The sequence below is a fragment of the Clupea harengus genome, chromosome 7 (genome assembly GCF_900700415.2).
Source record: "Clupea harengus chromosome 7, Ch_v2.0.2, whole genome shotgun sequence".
NCBI lineage: Eukaryota > Metazoa > Chordata > Actinopteri > Clupeiformes > Clupeidae > Clupea > Clupea harengus.
The window spans coordinates 110,407-133,158 of NC_045158.1; the positions used below are offsets into that span (position 1 = coordinate 110,407).

General features: G+C 39.0%; 1 protein-coding gene and 1 long non-coding RNA gene across 3 annotated transcripts; both read right to left on the reverse strand.

The window, feature by feature from the left end:
* Positions 1 to 229: 229 nt before the first annotated feature.
* tctn2 (tectonic family member 2) lies at positions 230 to 22,602 on the reverse strand. Of its 2 annotated transcripts, none has more exons than XM_031570036.2 (15): positions 22,407 to 22,602; positions 17,756 to 17,856; positions 16,355 to 16,554; positions 16,127 to 16,247; positions 14,229 to 14,367; positions 14,013 to 14,108; positions 13,782 to 13,907; positions 8,929 to 9,003; positions 8,745 to 8,834; positions 7,581 to 7,698; positions 5,741 to 5,844; positions 4,409 to 4,541; positions 3,841 to 3,978; positions 2,617 to 2,705; positions 230 to 1,560 (listed from the first exon to the last, which is right to left on the reverse strand). In XM_031570036.2, exons 1-15 carry the CDS (start codon positions 22,495 to 22,497, stop codon positions 1,439 to 1,441), a joined length of 1,743 nt encoding a protein of 580 aa, XP_031425896.1. In that variant the 5' UTR covers positions 22,498 to 22,602; the 3' UTR covers positions 230 to 1,438. The 2 variants fall into 2 exon arrangements, with proteins under 2 accessions (XP_031425896.1, XP_012679054.2); XM_012823600.3 differs by having other exon boundaries at positions 13,782 to 13,910.
* LOC116221047 lies at positions 10,184 to 13,440 on the reverse strand. The gene is made up of 2 exons (XR_004163982.2): positions 12,669 to 13,440; positions 10,184 to 11,356 (listed from the first exon to the last, which is right to left on the reverse strand). It is a non-coding gene; the product is annotated as an uncharacterized LOC116221047 (long non-coding RNA).
* Positions 22,603 to 22,752: the final 150 nt, after the last annotated feature.

Consider the following 22,752-nt stretch of genomic DNA (forward strand, 5'->3'; position numbering starts at 1 on the left):
GGAAGAGTGGAGAATAATAGTTATTTGCATGTATGCTGTGAAGACAAGCCACTTGCCATTTGTTTGAAGTCAGTCAGACATCAGTGCATGTTGCAAAACTGTTAAATTGTCATTGTGAAATGATTAACTATGTTGGGTTGAATTGATACAAGCCCAGCACAGTTAAAACCACCCCGTGTTATCATTGCTGTGGTTTTCACATTATTTAACATTATTTCAGTAGCCCGTGTTAGCAACAAAACATATTTAATGAACAGTGAAAACAAAATTAATCTTTTACAGAACAATCTCTTTTGTAGACAGAGAAACCGCTGCCCTTCTCACTTAAGGCCCATCTTAATTGCCACTATACTGGAGACATTATTTTAGAACTATAAACGGGAGAACGAAAGTGCTCTGAACAGAGAGTACTTTGCTGTAAAATAAATAAATAAATAAATAAAAAACCTTTCAATCTCACTTAAGGTCCTGATGAATGACAGGCTACTAGATTGGGGATTTTTTTTACTTACAGGGAGTTTTCCCCTGCCCCTGTTGCCATTGCGCTTGCTCTAAGGGGGTCCAGGCTCTGGGCTCTGTAAAGCGCCTTGAGACAATTTTACTGTTTTGGCGCTATATAAATAAAACTGAATTGAATTGAATTGAATAGATTACTTTATTTACTGTCTCTGTAGTTACATAGCCTATGTAGTCATTTGGTAACAGGCAGTTATCGAACAAGCAAGATCGAACATTGCAACTGACCAGCATTTCAGCTAGTTGCAAACCTGAAAGAAAAGTTTTCTTTAAAGTAAGAAAATCGAAAAATAGCTAAATTAGACTTAATGAATCAGAAGGGTTTAGGTTCATGACCAAAATGTATTTACCTGACCACACAGGGAAAGGAGGGTAGTATTTCATATTTCATATTTCCATAGACATAAACAGAGTAGTGGTTTCCTCTGGTCTGCATAAAGGGGGTGTTATTTTTAAGAAGTTGATAACACTTTTCTGATTCTAACTTTCCAAACAGATTGGTATTGACACCATTGTCCAATTACATTCCACATTCCACAAACTATCCGTTTTACCATCTGAGGGGTAATGAACCTTATTGCACAAGATAGCTGTTTCTATAGTCTCTTTAAAATGCATGCAGATTCTGGACATCCTACTGCTTTTATTCTTGCAGAACAGAAATTATAAACCAATTTTTACACAGAAATCCATTGTTCACCAACAAATGGAAAAGACCTTGAAACATATGTTCTATTACATTGTTGGATCCTGTACACATAATTATACATACATATACGTACATACAGTACAGTGAAAACCAAAATAACATTGTCTTTACCAAAAACAAACAGGACTAGTTTTATAGAAAATGTACGTACAAAAAACAATGTACCAGTGGCCCCTCTCTAAAATGTCCTATTGTGAATATCTATTTATTAGTTTAAAATGCTGTATTGCTCCATGCCTGCCTGATCTGCCTCCATGGAGATCCCAGCAGAGAAGCAATGATGAAGAGGAATACTAAAGTGATGCTCTTAACCAAGGCCTGTGAAAAAGGCTCACCTGAAAAAAAGAAGGAATTCAGATGAATGGGTTTTAGACGGCATATGACTTAAGATGACAGATGCCTTGTTGCCCTTTCAAATGAGAGCCCAGTGGAGGCAAAATAAGTTATTTGTCTGCAAACGTTAAAGATAAATACATTAAGACCTAATATGATACTTGCAAGTATTCACGCCCCTGTGCTTTTGAGTTCCAGATTCAGACAGATGGCAAATTAGTCACAGATGAGGAAAAGACGGCAAGAAAATGTTTAAATGTCCAGTTGAGCACTATTAGAGCTTTTTGGCCAATCTTCAAAGCACTACATGTGATGTTAATACACCATCCCTATAGTGAAATATGGGGCAGTGGTAACATGATGCTGTGGGGATATGTCTCATCTGCAGAAACAGGGAAACTAATTCTACACAATATCACAAGAAAACCTGTTGCAAATTGTTGAAAAACTAAGTCTTGGGAGAGGGTTTACCTACCAGTAGGGCAATTACCCAAGGCACAAGGCTAAAGCAACATTGGAGTGGCTCAAAGTAAAGTGAATATTCTACAGGGGCTCAGGTCAAAACCCTGATCAAAATCCTGATCAATATATGGCACTATAGTCCAGGAGCATCGTCCCTCCAACCTAGATGATCTATAGCAATTCTGCCTAGACGTGTAGAACACACTGAAGACCAATGTGCAAAGCTGGCACTTTGTCACTTCAAAAGACTTCAGGCTGCTATAGCAGCAGGGGTTCTCTAGCATGCAGTAATGTATAGGGGTTGAATACTTATGCAAGCAGAATATTTAAGTTATTTAGTTCTTTTCAATTTTAGGAGACAAATAACGTATTTAGCCTTTAGAAATATACCACATAAGTGTTCACAGTGAAAATACTGATTAGGAAAATATGTGTAAGTATCTTTTGTAAACCAGAAAACGGTGATGACTTTTGATGATGACGGATTGAATACGTTTGCAAGACACTGTATGTAAAAAACAAAAAAAGTCCCCTTACACAAATACAATGCAAATCTCTTTTTGTAAGCAAATCATAAGTGCTGAATCCTGTCTCACCTGTGTAGTATTTAGTGAAAGGAAATAGCAGTTCTGGCCAACAGACATCATTCCTGGCACAATCAAATTCTGTAAAGGTAATCTGAAACCTGTGGAATAAAACAGATTTAGATAGAACTGCTGCATGAGAGAACAGTATTGTTCTCATTGGGTAAGGAGAATGAGAATAGTACTGTGACAATAGTACTAACATTACATGTAGTTCACTACTCCCCAACAATGGACCTTATTCTGGAACATTTTCTTCTGACGAACTTCGTAAGACCAACCCTAAGAAAGATCCCCGCTGGATTCATGAACGTGTGGAAATGTGTTCTTAAACGCCAAAGTGTTCTCGACTGTTCTCTCCCCCGAATGAGGAATGCTGATTCCTAAATTGAACGCGCGTTCACGTACACCTGAATTTGCATAGATAAACGCCCCGCCAGCTCCTTATAAGGGCATGCAACCACAGGACAGTGTGCACACCGAATCCACAGGAAACGCGAAAGCAACTTGAGACTGATCAAAATCATGTCAGCACGGAAAGCGAACGGTGGTGCACCGGCCAGTAAACGCAGACCTAACTTCACTGGTACAGAGGTGGAGGTACTGTTGCAAGGAGTAGAACATAAGTGTGACATCTTATAACAGTAGTGTCAATACGGGGTACAAGGCCTCCCCAAAAAGAGAGGCATGGGACGAGATAACAGGTGAGGTCACCGTGGTGTCAGGAGAGGGGCGCACCGCGGCTGAAGTGAAAATAAAATGGGCTGATGTGAAGTTGAGCAAAACTGACCGTGGTGGGTTTTGTAATGCCCTTGTGATAATCTACATGAACTACAAGAACTTGCACCTAAAAACAGCTGCACATTACAGAATGTTGAAAAGAGAACGCAGTCAAACATGTTTAGATTATTTTTTCATAGTTGTACATGAGTAGGCTACTTGTGGATCTTGACAGGCCCTATCTATATTATGTAGGCCCAAACTCCCAGGGGTTAATGCTGCAAGAGGGAGTGAATCTAGCCCCAAACTCCCAGGGGTTAATGCAGCCAACCTCTATCAATGAGAACCCCAAAGACCTTCAACCTGTACTTGCTATTGTTGTGGTAACTGTTACTGTAAATACTATTATTATCTCCAAATTGAAAATCCAAACTTAGGCTGAGTAAGGGACTGAGTTGCGGTGAAAGGGTCACAGTGCTATCGAACACAAGCGTACTGATGACAGGCCCTAATCACCTTGTTTTGGGAGGAACACTGGGCACCCTTTCTTCACTGAAGGTGACAGAGGAGGTGAGAGGAAAAGACTGAGTTGTATTCAGACTCTGGCAGTGAGTTCCAACTTCACACTGTAACCTCCATGTTGTTGTTTTTTGACTGTAAAGAAAAGACACGTATGCATGTAAATCTGACACATAGACATATGGAGATACAATACAGAATTTAAATTATAATTTGTATTAGTCCAATTCATTCAATTCAGTCAATTAGTTCAGTCAGCATCACACCACATTAATGTTTTATAACTATGCTGGTCAAACCTGAACGTGAAGTTTTGGCTGGCATTTAACATAAAGTATCATTTGAAATTTGGTATTATAAAATTGACAACAACAATGGCAATATTGTTGTATATAGTAGCAATGACATTTGTAAATGGAAAGGAAGTTGAAATATGAGGGTTGAATTAGGAAGAACACTGAGTGGCACAGGCTCATAATGTCAACAGTTAATGAGGTGGTACATCACAAGCTACATGCAGAAAAATGGTTCCTAATTAGTTATTGTCATGTGTCATGAGACGTACTGGATTTCTACAGCTGTTATCTCTGTCTGTGGTCCAGCACTGCAGTGGATGATAATGTGGAGTTGCGAGGGCACACCCTCACACAGACCAGGGTAGCCAGGGTTTAAAGATGTGCTGTAATTCTGTACAACACCTAATGGAAAAGACAGGGGAGTGATTAGAATGACAGTAAAATACTTTTATTCAACAATGTTCCAGTAAATACATTTACATATACAGCCAAGATAAAACTAATGTTGCAGATGGCTATTAATGATAGAAACTACTGGAACCAGTTTATTTCCTCTAAGCTCATCTTTATATATTCATTTAAATACTAGTGGTCCTAAAAATCACCTTTACATTTGTTTGTAAATTGCTTATAAGCACATGTAAACCCTTTACCTAAAGTTCATTCAGGTGAGCTCTTTCGTTAAGTTGCAAGGTACTGGTATTAATTGAGTTCAATTATTTTTTTTATTCAAAAGAAAATGTTCTTTGCTCACGGATATCCAAACTTTTGCATTCAACTTCTGTATACTATACATCTGATCTGACGTTAATTTCTTAAAAAAAAAAAAAAAATGTCATTACAAACGAAAATAAACATTTAGAGGCACATATTAATAACACAAGCACCTTATGTCCCAATCGTACTACTTGTACCCCAGTAATGAGAAATACTCCTTTCTGATTGGCTGACAGGTGACTGCATAATGGGACACCTATGCAGTAGATCCAGTCAAAACATTTAATCCCCGTCCTATATCAATGCTCTGTTCAATACTTTAAACTTGGTAACTATAACAACCATTGATTGAAAAGTTGACTGAAAAGCCATCGAAAGAGGCTACTACAGTGAGTGTGTAGTCAGGCAAGCAAATGAATGAACAAAATAAATGTGTTCTCTCATTTTGCCGAGTAGTGTAAACACGATGAATTCCGAGGTTAAATAACATGTTATCTGTCACTAGCAAGCTGGCAAACTTGCAAGTATAGAATCAGAAACAACTAGCAAGCTAAATTATTCGGGTTTAGCAACAATGCAATGAATTGTAACCTAGCAAAGTATCCAGCGTTATCCATGTCTGTGACAAAAAAAAGTAGTACTACAAACTAAACACTTTTTGTACTGAACCAAAAATAGGCTATAAATGCATGCCTAAATACATGTGTGACAACCTGCGGGGTAACGGCCTTGGAGGTGTATGTAAATATTGGACTTGGCGGAGAGTTCTTTACCTCCACCTTGTCCAATATTTTCATATAATGGGACACCTTGAAGGCCGTTATCCATTACATACATTATACTTTACATCTGTTTTGACATCCACTGTATTTGACGTTACTCACTGGTAACATTCACCCAGTCAGCCAGGCTGTAGAAGTTAGGATTTCCATTCCTGGCAATGAGCGTAGATGTCACTAATGATGTTAAAATGGTTTGGACAGCATCTCTACGAAAAAAGTAAACACAAAAATAAATTAATATATTGACAAACGAACAAGAAAATCTGGTTCAACGGTCTTGGCGATGGCATATGGCCATCTTTCTGGGATTAAACAATTGATTGGTGCTTTGTGAAGAAAACCTTATCTCACACACAGTTTTAACTAAATGTTATGGTTATGGTTACAGTATTTAGCAGATACTTTTGTCCAAAGTGACTTACAAAACATTAAAAAGACATTAGAAAACATATCAAATAAAAAAAGGCAGGAATAGAAATAAGCCTAATGAAAAATTATTTAAGAATCAATATTAGGGTACCAATTATTACTATTATTATTGTTATTAATATTATTATTAATAATAATAACAATAACAACAATGCCAAATACCTAACTATGACTATAGAGTAGACCTCAAGCAAATTAACTAATTAGACAGATGACTAAATAGGTGAGTTTTGACTGTGATCTCTTGCTGCGGAGAGACGGCGAAGACACCAAACGGTCATCAGAGGAGCGAAGGGGTCTTCAGGGGAAATAGAGCTGAATCATAGCATTTCAACAGGCAGGTGCCAATCCAGCGGCTATCCTATAGGCCAGAGTGAGGGATTTAAATTCAGTTCTAACAGCTACAAGGAGCCAGTGAAGGGTAACCAGCAGAGGAGTTTGCATGTGTCCTCTTTGGTTGATCAAAGACCAATCATCTGCAACAAAATTGCATTGCAATAGTCTAGTTTAGACATACGTAACCAGGGCCTGCACAATAAGTGTTTAACAATTGTGTAGCATATTGTGTGAGATAGGGTCTGAGTGTGAACTGACAAGACCATGAGACAAGATAGTCATCAAATACAATTCCCATGTTTCATGCATATTTAGTTGGGGTCAATGAAGATGAACCAAGCTGGATGTTAATATTTTGTGGAAAAGCCGGGTTGACTGGGGATCGAGAACTCAGTTTTCAAAAGATGGTGAAGATCCATTGTCCAAGCTGAAATATCAATGATGCATGCAGAAATGTGAGCCGATATTGTGGAGTCATCCTGGGGGAAAGACAGGTTGAGTGTCGTCCACAGTGATAGGAGATCCCATGGGAATACATGTAAATAGAACAAAGGGAGGGGCCCAAGTACCAATCCCTGAAGTACACCAGTGGAGAGTTAGTGAAATTTTGATGGTTATCCCAGCCATGACGCACTGAATAAACGTCAACTGAGGTACGATTCAATCCAACTGAGTATTTTCCCTGAAATTCCCAGATTAGAGAGAACTGATGTCTGATGACTGGGCAAAAGCTACTCTCAATGCTTCAGTCACAAATAAAAGAGCAGTTTAAGTAGAATGACCACTCTTAAAACCAGACTGCTTAGGTTCTAGAAAATTATTCTGAGAGAGGAAATCAGACACTTGCTTGAAGACAATCTTTTCGAGAATCTTTGACAAAAAAGGAAGAAGGGAGACAGGTCTTTAATTCTTCATCCCAGAAGGGTTAAATGAAACTTTCTTAAGCAAAGGATTAACCCGAGCCTGTTAGAATGACGTAGGAAAGTTTACTATGTTTTCACTTGTTTCTTTTTCTGGTTAGAGTGAAACTTGCCCCTTTGATTATTGGATTTAGCCCAGAGGTACAGTGAACCAACCGAACTACCCATGTAACTACCCGTGTAACTACCCGTGTAACTACCCGTGTAACTACCCGTGTAAATGAATCTTGCATTGTTTGGTGTTAAGGCTAACCTACCTCAGCCTTCTACATTCAGTGAAGTTCTCCAGGCTAACAGGTAACATGCAGCCAGAGGTAGAGTTGAGCCCAAACATCACAGGCCTCAGGTCAGCAGACTCACAGAGCCCATCTTCACCTGAGGAGAGACCAAAAAAAGAAGCGGATTTTTGTGGGTTTGTCAAATCTGGGTCAGTTCACCTAATAATCTCCATCACAATGGACACTGCTCTGATACAAAAATCTTATTTTCCACATCAATAATAGAAACGTTGCAACATCTTCATGAGCTTATCTACAGTATATTCAGGAATTGGCAATATGAAGGGGATACAAACATCAATGGGATAAAAGTGCGGTCTCACATTGAATGCTGTAGATCTCCTTATGCTGTTTCTTGAATCGATGTCTACTAACAAAAAGGTTCTCTCTCCCTTACAGCATGATCCAATTGCTGATGGATGTGGAAACATTGCTCCTCACCACCACTATTCCTCATCTACGCATATGGCCAGCCAAACTCTACCCACTCACTCCGTCTCTCTTTCTCTCCAAGTCTAGACTATCTTCGCTATGGGATCGGCCCACATGCACACTTACTCTACCCCATGCCCCATGCTAGCATTTATATGCAATATATATTATTGCCACCACCGACATGTTTTTCTGTTCCTACTCTCCTTACCCCTGTAACAGTAACCCTATGAGCACACTGTATACCCACAAAGCTGTTTTTGTATGCATCATGTATATATCAAATGATGTTTGTATATATATTATGTACATCTACCAAATGCATGCTGTGTACAACACTTGTTGTTTCCTTTCCCCTCCTGCCACACAACCCTCCCCCATCCCCCCTTCCTATCTCTTCCCGGCCGACCTCAAGCAGATGGGTCCCCCCTTATGTGCCGTGGCTCTGCATAAGGTTCCTTCCTGATTAACAGGGAGTTTTTCCTTGCCCCTGTTGCCATTGTGCTTGCTCTAAGGGGGTCCAGGCTCTGGGCTCTGTAAAGCGCCTTGAGACAATTACATTGTTCTGGCGCTATATAAATAAAATTGAATTGAATTAAATTCTATTATACATATACCAATGTTTCTTTCAGTTTATTTATTTTGGTTTAATTGTATCTATAGTTATTTCCTGTACTTAAACCTCATATGAAATGGTCAAACCCAAACTACCTGAATGCCATGACTTCAAGGTGGCTCTCTGTATGACCATGGGTGGTGACATCACAACACCACCAATGACAGGTCTTCCCACTAGATAACCTAAAAAGTCAAAGACATTTAGAAGAACTTTGTGTTTGAATGTACTGGACTAATAGGTTACATTACATGTTAGAGCCACCACAAGACAACTAACCTGTCATTCCAGAGTGAGGTTGAGCTGCAATATCTCCATTCACAAATGTTGCAGAGATCTTGGTGATCAATGACACTAAATATAATAGAACATTAATAGAAAAACATATGTGTGGCAGTTAATGCAAAATCATGATGTTGAAGACAATAGACAAACAGTCACAATATAGACGACAATTTTTCAAGATATTCAACAATAGATGTAATGTTGTTGTGAATGAGCGAAGTTTCCTTCACTGTTTATGTAGAGGAAGAGTTCCAGACTCTCTCTTGTTTTGTGATATTTTGGACATTCTGCTCAGACCTGTTCTTGTACTGTGCCATGGAAATGTGCTGTTTCTATGGCATTTGACAAATCAATGTTAAACTGAAGTAAGATATAACCTGGTGTTCACATGTTCAGAATCACACAGAAATCATCATGTGAACAGCAAGTGAAACCATTGTTGCCATTGTGCTTGCACTAAGGGGGTTCAGGCTCTGGGCTCTGTAAAGCGCCTAGAGACAATTGTATTGTTATGGCGCTAATATACAATTTAATTGAATTGAATTAGACGGGGTACAACTTGCCAAACTCATAAATAAGCACTTTGCAAGCTGTTGCAAAAGTTAAACCCCCATAACCATGGAGCGCCGTCATCACTGTCAATTTGTACCTATAAATGATCAGTACTTTGCAGGGGGACTGCAAATGGAAACTAGCCTTTTGGCTATAATTGGGTGCATTTACATTTTAATGTTCATGAATGTACACTGTCCCTCTTGATCAAATAAACAAATTGATTGATTGAATGATTGATACTTGAAAATATCAGAACATAACAATGCCTGGAAGAGAAGATAGGAGTCATTCTACTAATCCATTTAAAGGACCCATCGTATGCCCATTTTACCACAAGTTGATATGGTTCCTTGGGGTCTTAATGAAATGTCTGTAACATAGTTTGGTCAAAATACCACAAGGATCATTATAAACTGTGCTCTTTTACCCTGCTTAATACAACCCTTCTCTCAAACAAGCTGTTTTGAGCTCCTATGCTAATGAGCCAGCTAACCCCTCCCCCCTCCCCCTCCCCCCTCCTCCGTGGTTTTGGGCTACTCTTTGAAATGTTTGAAACGAAAAATATGGCCACTGGAAACGAGATTGAGACGTAGATTGTTCAGACCCTGAACAAGAAGAGGCTCCCAAACAAGTTCAAGAATTTAGGGTACAACAGGACGTTTCTGAATGGTAAGTAAATTTTGTCAATTCTACATTTGTTTTTTTATTTTTTACTTTGGCTAAGGAAATATGGTCTGTTGTCGGTGTCGAGAGCATCGCAATGCTAGTAAATAGTGTGTGCATGTACGAGTATGTAACAAATACAGTGTGTTTATGGAAGTTACTGTTTGTGAAAAGTGTTTATATAAATGCAGGTAATGGGGACGCCATTATGCCTGCTACACGAGCAACAGCCAAACAAATACACCCTTCTCTTCAGTGTTCTGTCAGAATACAATTTTTCAATAATTCAACCAGATGGCTTGCAGGATCTACCATGTGGGACTTAGCTTGCTTTTGATGGCTGGACTGTTTGAATTTTTATGTATCCTGTTTAATAATTTTTCTCAAGTGGTGCATAGCAAAATACACAAGTTAAGCTCCAGCTGTAAAGTAAAGTATTATCTGAAAACATTAATGGACCAAGCAGGTGTAGAACATAACGTATTTACCTCATTCAAACCTTGTTTTCTCATTATATTGTTGTATTTGTCGACTTATGTCTGTAACTGTAACACAACATTCAAATACACTTTACCTGCAATGTTGTCACTTTTTAAAACTCTTCTATCTATACAGGTGTATTTGTGCCAAGTGTGAGCAAATGCCTACAGAGCCTGAGAATGTATGCTGCAGGAAGATCCCACAAGTAGAATTCTTTGTGAATGGCATTGTAATTATGCAGTCATCTTCTGTTTTATATTCCATGATACTTACACTTTCAATATTCAAGGTAACAAGAAGACTACTGCAGCTTCCAAACCAACTAACATGCATGCATGGTTAATCATCCGGGCCTTGTACCTGTTGACATGTTACATACCAAAACTGTGTCTATAGACTTTTTAAGCATAGTTATTAAATGTACTGGCTAGTACATGGGTAATAATTAAAAAAAAAACATTGGTTGTGCCATCAGTAGCCATACTGTTTACAAAGGAAGATTCAACAGATGTGTGTCACCATTTATTCTCTCAATACAATGTAAACTTTGCTCAGACGTTACAGGTCTTTGGCGTACAAAATCTTTGTTAGCTGGTTTTGGGGCTTTCTGGGACGAAAAATCCGAGTGGTCCTGCCCTTCTTCTGGTGCTCCAGATATGCATCTTTGGAGGATCTGTCTGACAGGCCACATGCTGTAGCCTAGGACAATGTCCAGATGTTCTTCCTAAAGAACAAAAGCAATGTTATGCATGTTTTTTTCCTGAATGTAGTAAAAGGAAAATACTCCATACTGTAAATAAAAGCTAAACAAATTAAAATGTCATCTCACTGACCATTATCCTTGCACTGCCATGCATACAACATGAACTAAAAGCAAATACATCACTAGCATTTGAAGAAATGTTGTATTCCATTACACCTAATATCAGTTTCACAACACAGAAGAGTAGGTACAATAACATTGGCATACTACCAACCCGGCATTTTTCTCATGAATCATTATGAAATAATCATACAGTGAAGAGTATTTTTAACTTGTGCTGTATTATACACAAAACCCTCAAATGCCCCACAGTGACAAACTGTTTTGGTAACTGCAGGTGAGTCTAAGCTGCTTATCAAGTCGTTTATGAATGACGCCCATCATTGTAAAAATCCTTAGGGATTGCTATACACAAGCTGGCTCAGAGGTCTCACACACTAGCTGCATACAAACACACCGCAAAAAAAAGTGTCTCTTAGCAAAATTACATTCAAACTAACTGCTGTTCATGTAAGCATGGAACAGCCGTGTTCACGCCTGACTTCTTTTTAATTAGAAAAAAGCGCTGTCTTCAGCGCTTTTTTAGTGCGAGAATTCTCTAACCTTATCAACGGAAATCATACATTTTAGCGATACATTATTATCCGTTGGTTATCAACTACTATTATTAGCTAGTTACTATGGTGAATAAAATGCATTTACTTGCTTTAGCTTAGGCGTTTGAGAAGGAGGAGGATGTTCGTGAACAGCCCAGGCGCCGTTAATGGCTGCATGAAATCCTCAATTCATGGATTATCTTAGCTATGATACTCTCTTGAGCAATCTACAGTGCTAATAGCTAGCAAGCTGTTTACGGCCACAACCCACAGAAAGTTCAAAATGCCCGGGATATGTTGTGCTGTTGGATATGACAACAGACGCCAAAGAAACCTAGATGTACAATTGATACAATCGTGAATAATCGCGGTGTCTTCTCTGCTAAACTCTCCTGAGCAAGCTAGTGTGCTAATAGCTAGCGAGCTGTATAGCTCCTTTATATGGGTTTTAGCTACAACTTGTTAGCCCATATTGGCACTCTTGCTTGCTCAGGAGATTAGTTTTGATAAGACACAGCACTTATTCACGATTGTATCAATTAACCACCACTAAAATAACACGGTTGATAAATCGCTGTTTGAATCAGTCCCCCTACAACATGCTAACGTCGCTAACCACCACACAACATGTCTAAAAGAAGCAAATACCAGAATTATTTAAAAACAAAAATACTTACATTTCCCTCGTCTTCAGTCCTGCGACGGATAGATGGCACCGACCCCCCTTTCAATATCAACCTTCCAGCGAGTCCAGCGTTATATTGGCCCAGGTTGACAAAACACAATTCAAAGTGGTTAGCGCACAGATATTTGCCAACTCTTGCAGGAAGATTGCTTTCATATATGAAATCAATCCATAATATATAAATCAATATAATATATTATATTATATTATTGATCCGTATAATAATAAATAATAATAAACTGCAAGAGCTATATACAGTTCCCCAAGTAGGCTACACATTTCCCCAAAACGCAACAATGCTATCTAACATCCCCCAAGCCCTCTAACATTGGCAACGTCTTTAACCGCCCACACTATTGTCTAAACGGTCAAAATATTTTTTTTGAAAGATACTTACAATTCCCTCGTCTGTACTGCGACAAATAGATGGTACCGATCCTGCTTGCAAGGTCAATCTTGTTGCCAGTCCAGCGTTATATTGGCCCAGATTGGTAAAACAGTCCAATTCAAAATGGCTTGCGCACACCAACAGACTTTTGCCAATTCTTTCCGGAACATTACCATTAAATATGAATTCAATCCATTTCACTCTTGTCTCTTCTGAGGCTCGGACATTATGTACAGATCTGTGCTGATTTGTGCAGCCGACCACAGGGCATCTTGAGGGCTTAATTTGCTCCATGCTGATAGCTAGCTTTCCCAAGTGTATCCAAAGTTTTCAAAAATGAAGTGAAATGCTTTGGCAAATATCCTAAGTGAGTGTAGGGGGGGCGGGGGGATGAGATGGGGGGGGCGGGCCAAGGCCATGTAAGAGAGACGCCCATATCATTGTGACGAGAGACTGTTAAGGAAGCTCATTGGCAGTCACTCAAGCATGACGTTTCTGACGTACAAGAACCATAACAAATCACGGGAGTTGTTTTTTTCCAGAGTTTTTGGGTCGGTAGACACGCCAGATACCCAAATTAACGTGTAGAAGCACTAAAAAAGTGGAATTTTCATAATATGTCCCCTTTAAGTACCCAGCTACCAGACTGTGTGCTCTACTTACATAGCTGTGTGGTACACAAGCCCAATGAGCAATGGTGTTACATGTAGGACTTACAGTGGGGGTCCAAATGGACATGGCCAATGGTGCGCTTCAGAGTGATGCCAGAAAGGCCTGCTCTTCTCCAATAAAAAGTGTAATTCAAGGCCAAGGTCACATTCTCACACAAAACCTGATGGGATTCTGCTGAGCAACACACAAATGACAACAAAATCACTCAGGAGAACAACTCATTAAATATACTGTACTTTAGATGTCCACAAAATGTCATAAAAATCCTTTACTGACCAGATCCAGTATTCACATTTTGGGGATTTGGGGCCCATGACACAAAGGGAGTCAGATCAGCTACCAACTTGTCAGTTATAATGATAGGTACTACCCCTAAGCAAAAGAAGCAGACATGAAATATTTTTTTCTTGGAATGAAATCAGGTCTGACTCAGCACTGGTTAGCCGTTATATGATCACCATCCATGACTGTTGTACTGAATTGAAAAATTACCTCCGTGGCCGTCTCTTATATCCACTGCCAGATCAGTTGGGAAGGGTGGGCAGGAGAGGGGGAAGCTGATGCATTCAGTCTGGACATTTTCCAGGAAAACCACAGGTGCATTTTCCATACAGTGGCCAAGCAAGGACCTCTACACATGGGAGAGACTGCAGGTCAGCAGATGGGAATAAACGTCTACGTCTATGACTACATATGCTAGAAATGCTACAAGTCAATATTGTGATGTGTGTGTGTGTGTGTGTGGCTCATTGCCAGGAACACTCATATTTTTAAGCTTCTAAAAGGCAATTTCACAAAATTACATAATTTGTTGCTTTCCAACAACTCTGCCAATCACTTACAACATGTTGGGCAATGACATTGAAGAGGAAAACATAAAAATGAGGAGACTGTAACTAAATAAATGTAATCTAGTTTGCAATTGTTGGTTGTGTGGGTTTGGATTCACCAAAGGAAACTGCACCAAAAGAGAGATCAGACTTGCATTTCACAGAGACATGGTTGAACTACTTTTACAGTCATTCAGTAGTTATTCAGAGATGGTCTGTGAGCATATGTGACGTTTGATTGAGAGTTTGATTCAGTAGTTATTCAGAGATGGTCTGTGAGCATTTGTGACGTTTGATGTGACGGAGTACAAATAATATAGTCATGTTACATGAAATTATTCTCCTGTTTTCCAGGTGTAGTTCATCTTCAACCAAATAACACCTCAGACTTCAATTAATATCTCTTTTGAGGTGGGCAATCTATATTTTGATATATATATCAAATAATTATATATTACTATTAGAATTATATACATTTTCATTATACATTTATATTTATACATTGTACATAATACATTGAATTTGAAAAGTGGAATCTTTGATACTGGTTTTGATAACCATCAACTGAGCTTAAAGTATTATCTATTGTTTGAAGAAAATGAAGATTTCTCTCTCTCTCTGTAAAATAACTTCTCTTCAAGTTAAAGTTCAAGCCACCTTTTTGGGCTTGATCAGTTCATGACCTAATTTGGGGCATCATTTTATTAACTTCTACTTTTGTTTCAATAAATGTTTATTTGTTTCAATGAAAGTGTATTTATTGTACAAGGAGTACAATACAAAATAATTTAAGTCTTGTTCTTTACATTTAAAATACAAAATAAAAAAAGTCTGAGGTGAGTGTTTAATACTAGAATAGGCTAATGAATTCAGCATGCTCTGATTTGACATTTAAATACATTTAAACATCGTACAGACACACAGCTTTGCTTATGCTTCCTTGCTAGCACAGAAACATATAGGCGTAATGTGCCAAGGGAAGTGTATTTGTCATATAGATAAATCACGCCCTGCCTGCCACGCCTCTATCCAAAATCCACAGCAGAATTTTTGTATTTATCCGTCCCAGAAGCCGGAATTAAATGTTTTTTGTTTCAAAAGGTACACCCACACAAATAGTCATCTTTACAGCTCAAAAAACATTTCATTTTTTTTTAAATGTTTCAATGTATTAATGAAGCATGATTTCAACCTGTTATTTATCATTTCCTTCAGTCCAGAATAAAACACATGCAAAAAAAGTATATGTAGAACCCTTACCAAAACTACACACACACACACACACACACACACACACACACACACACACACATGCACAAACACAGATTCTGGAGTATACAGCACACAACCCCTACCAAAACTACACACACACACACACACATGCACAAACACAGATTCTGGAGTATACAGCACACAACCCCTACCAAAACTACACACACACACACACATGCACACACACACAGATTCTGGAGTATACAGCACACAACCCCTACCAAAACTACACACACATGCACACACACACAGATTCTGGAGTATACAGCACACAATACCAATTCTAACCTGAGGAATGGTCAAATATTTGTCTGTGGCAGTGAAGATGGGGTGTCCTTGTCTATAACTGGCCACAGAAAGGGGAAGTGTCCACTTTGGACTTTGAAATGATGAAGAACCCTTGGGAGCTCTATTGGAACAAACCAAAAAGCATTTAAACACCCAACACTATTTAACATTTACAAGCAGAAATTATTCTGAAAATAGGGTGACACAGTACACCCACTGAATGCTTACTCTGTTTTCCCACTATAATAGAGTCCCAGCAGTGGATTGTTTTCTGCTGGCGAGGTGACACACAGAAAGTGAAACCAGCCTGGTGTGTTTTCAGAAGTTTGATCAGAGCACTGGTAGTCCGGGACAAGACTGACATGTCCACCCAAGGGACCCGGCAGACAATGGGACTCAAACAACTGGTTGGCAAGAGAGGAACAGTCCTGAGGGGACACGGAGAGAGTAGGCAGAGAAAAACATGTTATCTTCAGTCTCAAGAAATTCATATTGAAAGAGAATGAAGTAATAGTTAAAAATGCAGTGTCATAAGGTACTGACTAAAATACTGTTGCATGCTCTGTATTCACTGTATGACATTGCCTATGTTAATCGTGTGAGACACAATGTCTATTTTATGGTCTGTATTCACTGTATGACATTGCCTATGTTAATCGTGTGAGGCACAATGTCTATTTTATGGATACGGTTATGGATTTTATCCAAAACAACTTACAAAATATATTTGAAAAATTAGAATATTAACAACAACAACCAGAAAAAAAGCATAATTCATTACAATTTGATTTGACTAATCAAGTAAAACATTTTGATATGTTTGACAACAATGCTCATCTAAACAGTGTTACTGTTGTGAATGCTACTGTTACTGTTTACAGTGTCTGCACATGTGTCCTTGGCATTTACATATACTAAAATACATCTGATGTAACTTTAAGTGGTCAGATTTTGACATGGCATCAAAGTCTCTTAGCAGAGAGCAACAGTATGACCACTGGCAGTGCGTTCTGAGTGGTCTGGGCATCAAAATACAGTTGAAGTCAAGGCAGCTTCATGGTAATGAATAATGATGCAGATCATCCGCAGCAACAAATTCAAGGGTCAATATCAGAAATGTACCACCTTCTCTGTGTTACGTGTGTGTGCCAGAGTTTGGGTAGAATGGAGGTATTTAGGCATGTGTGTTTGGGAACTTCATTTTCATTACTTCATCAAAATAATATGGAAAGTGATGTAATAGCTCTTAACCTACTTTTGAATGAGATCTACACTTAGTCAGAGCCTACACTGTAAAATTACATTTCTTGTTTTAAGTAATGACATCACATGGATGTACTCTTCTGTTTGTGGGCATCAGACCAAAAAGAGCAATGCAGACAATACATTATTACTATTTTTTTTAAGGTTGTATAGCCTTTTTCACTCTGGCAGGGGGACTGCCAATGGAAACTAGCCTTTTGGCTATAATTGGGTGCATTTACATTTTAATGTTCATGAATGTACACTTTCCCTCTTGATCAAATAAACAAATTAATTGATTGATTGATTGATTAATGAATTAATTAATGAATGAATGAATGAATGAATGAATGAATGAATGAATGAATGAATTAAGTGTCACATTACCATATCACAGCAGCAACGCAGATCACAAATGTCTGCAATGAGATCACACGGACAGGAACCCAGAGGCTGGTAAACTGGATGAGGAATCAATGTTTTATTGTCTGTCAAAAAGGCAAGGATGACAAAAGAAATTAAGGGGGAAAACAGTTAATGTATGCATTTTAATAAAACATTTACATATAGATTTATGTGCAGAATAAATTCCTAGTTCCCCAAAAAAGGTTGGGTTGGAACACATTTAAGAGAACGTCTTCCTCCTGGTTATGTTAAGTTGCTTAACCTGCTATATTATCGGAGGTGACACTACCAGCTAAATACAATGTAACTTCCAAATAAACTCTTAGAACCTCTGCGGAAAATGTTCTAAGGATCAAATAAATCGGTTGGCGGAATTTCCACATCAGTCAGCTCTTGCAGTACAAGCGGAGTAAGCAGAGGAAATACAGCCCTATGGTCCTTAGTTGTTGCTGTTCCATCATATTTAGCCACCTGCATCCCATGTTGGTAAATTGTAATGACATTTACATTTACATTTAGTCATTTAGCAGACGCTTTTATCCAAAGCAACTTACAAGGATGTATACACATTTTACATTTACACTGCACATCAGGAGCAATTAAGGGTTCAGTGTCTTGCTCAAGGACGCTTCGACAGGGAATCGAACTAGCAACCCTTCTAATAGCAACCGACTTCTCTACCTCCTGTACCACTGTCGCCCCAGCGTGAGTGATACTCCCAATATGAAGCTAACTACAGCAAATCACTAGCAGTGTTGAAGTTCAGATAAAATATCTATATTGATATCTACAGCAAAGACTAGAGTTGAGTTTCTCTTCTGTTACCAACATTTAGACTATTCCTCTTCCCAAATAGTAGCTAGCTAGCTGTCTAGCTACATGTGACAGAATTGAGTGTGTTTCCCTGAATGTCCCAACTAGAGTTGCGCTTCCCTTTTTTAGTTTGTGCGATTCCTGTGTGTGCATTTTGACGTTGTCATGATTGAGTAGGAAGCAGGGGGTATGGCGTGGGTGAAGTAAGGGTCTGTTCCCGTGCAAAAAGGACTTCAATTGGGGATGTTATTCGTCCCTCTGTCTCTTTTGCTGAATGTGAAGTGTGGAAGAGCGAGTAGTCAAAGCAGCGAGACCCAGGCTAGTTGTGGTGTCACGTTATTTCAACACCACACAACAAGTGACAAGTGGCGCTCGACAAAAAAGTGCTGTAGGCTTTCATAGTCCTGTCAGCGTCAAAACGTCGGTAGTTTCTTGCATAACAACGTAGCTAATGTTTGCTTACATTTTCTAACATTACAGTACATCTCATCCCAAAACCGATAATATGTCAGCGGCGCAAAGTGCATATGAGAGATTTAGAGGAGGGGGAGGAAGTATTCGAGTTAATGCTATAAGCTGCACACTGTGACCATGGCAACACTCCAGAACGTAGAACCTTGAGTTGCTATCCAGGGTCCGCAACCTTTACATTTTTTTTTAAATCTGCAACACCCTAGCAGACACAAATTCTGTCTCTTTTACCTTTTTTTTGTTGAGCGACACTTGTCGCCTGGACTATGAATTGGGGTTAAGAGACCCTTGGTTTTTAGGGTCCTTGCTAGAACACCCGGGTCCCATGCCCAAGGTTGCGAGTTCAAGTCTGGTGCCGGACTGTGCTCGTCTAGACAACACAGTTTACACTTGTGCCGTAGACCCAGAATGGAAATGAGGCTTAGGAGGGTGAGTGTCACAGTGGCCAACCTGCTGGCCAACAAGGGTGAAAGTTAAGTTATATTAAACAGTGTCGCCAACATATGGTCGCTCAGGCTGCTGCATTTATGCTTCAGTGAACAGTCGCCTCCGCTCAACGGTCACGTGAGCCAAGTGACACAATGTAGTCTGCTTCAGCATATTGGTAGCAACATCTTTATTTTTATAAGACAAGACCAACAATTTGTTACAACAGACCGACTGATAATTATATTTGAACTCACCAAACGGTTTGCTTAGGTTTTCTACTGGCATTGTTTCGCTTACACATTATTATCACAGATTTCACGAAAACTCATTTTTCCATAGGGATTTTTATCACTTCGTAACAGCAATAACAATCCTTCCATGTCTCCTTCTCCGTTTTCTTCAGTTGTCTGTAGCAGCGTTACAGCGCCACCAACAGGCCTGGCAGATATACTACAGTGTTTTCAGCCGCTTCAGCGTTCCATGTGTACGCAGACATTTCTTGACACGGAGCCGTGTTTAAGAGATAAAAAAAAGTACCGTTTTGATTGGTTGGTTGAAACTTTCGATTTGTGTAAACAGGGCCTTAACCCGGGCCACTGAATTGCTAAACCAGTGTGTATCCTGCTGAGCAAATATAGGACCGAAGTGCAGATAGGTAAGGAAAATTCCTGAAGATCATAGTTCTCAAGCAGGAAATGTATCTAGGTGAGGCTGCGCACTGACATTGCATAGGTTAAACCAGCGTTTCTTAAAGATGTGACAGGTGGGGCGTGAATGGACGCGATGAAGGAGATTTTCCTGTTGCAATGCCTTCCTTTATAGACAATAGCGATCATACACTCCCATCGCACTAAACAACCACACTCAAACAAAGAAATCTTATATTAAGTATTGTATTGTTATGATTAGCCTGTTGTTAAACTTTCCTGGTGTTTGTAGTGGAAGATTACAGGGGATACTTATGTTTACCGTAATTTCCGGACTATAAGCCGCTACTTTTTTCCCACGCTTTGAACCTCGCGGCTTAAACAATGACGCGGCTAATTTATGGATTATGATACCTGTGACTGTGGACTGTGGCTTTCTGAGGCAAGAGTCAAAGGCAGACTGAAGACTAAACCTAGTCTCTTAAAGGGGCAGTACAAGTTCACGTACCCAGTGGCTTTAAATAACAAGATAAACAAGATAGAAAAGATAGGTATAAACAAATCAGAAAATGGTGAAATTTCATGAAATAAATGCAAACAAAATAATACATTTTTGACTCCGAAGGCAAATATGTTCATATTTCTGCAAAAGAATTGCTGAAGTTTGAAGCTGTAGTGTGTGTACAGAGTGTGTGTGTGTTTTGTATTTATTTATATTTATTTAAGTATACTGTAAACTGTTGTTAACAGTTAACATATTGTTCATAGTTTCTGTATTTATTTATATTTATAGTATACTTTAAACAGTTAATATATTGTTCAATTTGAAGAAAAAAATTCGCCTTGGCAATAAAAAAGCCTTTCTTTTATGTCGTCAATCATCGTTTTGTGCTAAAGTATCGGTTCAGGCACCGTTTAGGCACCGGTATTGTTTTAAAAATATCGTTTTAGCACCGGTATCGGAAAAAACCCAAAACGATACCCATCCCTAATCTCAAATGGAAAGTATAATGCCATTGCACAAATACACTATCAAAGGTTGTTTGTTTGTTTGTTTTTTCTTAGAATGGGTGCTTAAATTTGTTTGACTTTCAAATTTACTTTCAACATAAAGAAATTATTCTTTCATAGCTTAGAGGTGTGATTGTCACACTGGAGCTACTCTAGGGAGAAATCTAGGTTTGTTTTTGTATGGCCAAGGTGATTCTTCCTCAGGTTGAAATTCGGGATGTTTATCCATAATTACATTGTTGCTGTGTGAGCACTGAGCAACACCCGCTCTTTAGCACTACACAAAGGTCAAGTGTGTGGTGGTAGCTGCCTGACCAATGGATTTTAAAAAAAAACTCAATTTCCTTTTTTTTAACTACACATAAAATGGCAAAAAGTAATGTAACAGTTCAAATTGAATTGAATGCGAATATGAATGTACTTGAACTACCATCTTTCAGGTGTGCTAGTGTATTCTGAAATTGCTATGGCTTAGGCTATGCATTAAAGTAACACTTTGCAACATTTTTTAATAAGGTTTTGTAAGCAACTAGTTTTGGTACCATCCTCAAATTAATTTTGATAGCATATGGTCATGTGAAGGAGAGATAAACACCTGTGTCTTTCTCACTAGCCATCCAGGATATGCCCTATCTAGTTCTGTATACCAGGCTGGAATACCCTGCAAAAATGGAAGAAAAGCTGCCATTGCCAGCTATACTACAGTTAGTGTGTTGGCAAGCTTCTATCAGTGTCAACTGTGCTGTTTGTGGTGTTTGCAAGGTTTTTGCATGCCTTTTAGGTATCTTGCTAGTTTTGGAACAGAACTCCTTGTTGCTACTTTAATGCTTTCCCCTCAAGACGGGGCAAAATGTCGCCGTAGACTTTTACACGGGCTTTTTAACAAAGATTTCTCAAAACTGCGACAGCTTGTTCATTCTTTGTGAAAACATCTTTCAGGTGAGGTAGCTAGTATATTTTACAAATGCAATGGTGTCATGCATCCCATTCGAGATTGGGAATAAAATGTTAGCGTGTATGGGCTTTAGACTGGGTCGGAGTTGTATATGAAGATTTCTCGGACACCACTGTTGAGCCTTCTGGGGTGTCATGGGCTTGAGACACCGCCGTAGAAATTTGCCCAGTTGACTACCTCAGTGAAAAGAACACGAGGGCGTCTCTTTGTTGTTCTGAAGTATTGTTAAGTCATCAGTATTGTGGATACGGTGCACCCTGGCGTGTTATAGGCTAATACACACAAAACGTTAAGCTAAGTTACTTACCAGTGCTGCTGTTTGCTCCTTTGGAAAGAATAGCGAGAATAAATACATAAGCATATTGCAGCCAACCCCAGAAGTTCAATTGCATAGCCATAGTGGGGGGAAAAACCTTAACAGCTACCTAGTCCTCGATAGGTTTAAGGACGCCATATTTGTTTTGCTACCGAACCCATGGCAACCAGCGTCTATGTCTATGGTCGACGATAGCAGACATCGTCAAAATAAAAGACCATGTCGGTAGACGATGGAAGGGTAGACGATCAGTATACCCGAAAGCAATACTAATTAATGATTGGTTAGGACCAATCACCTGACTGGAACGGAGAAACGATCATGTGCTTCATCTCTG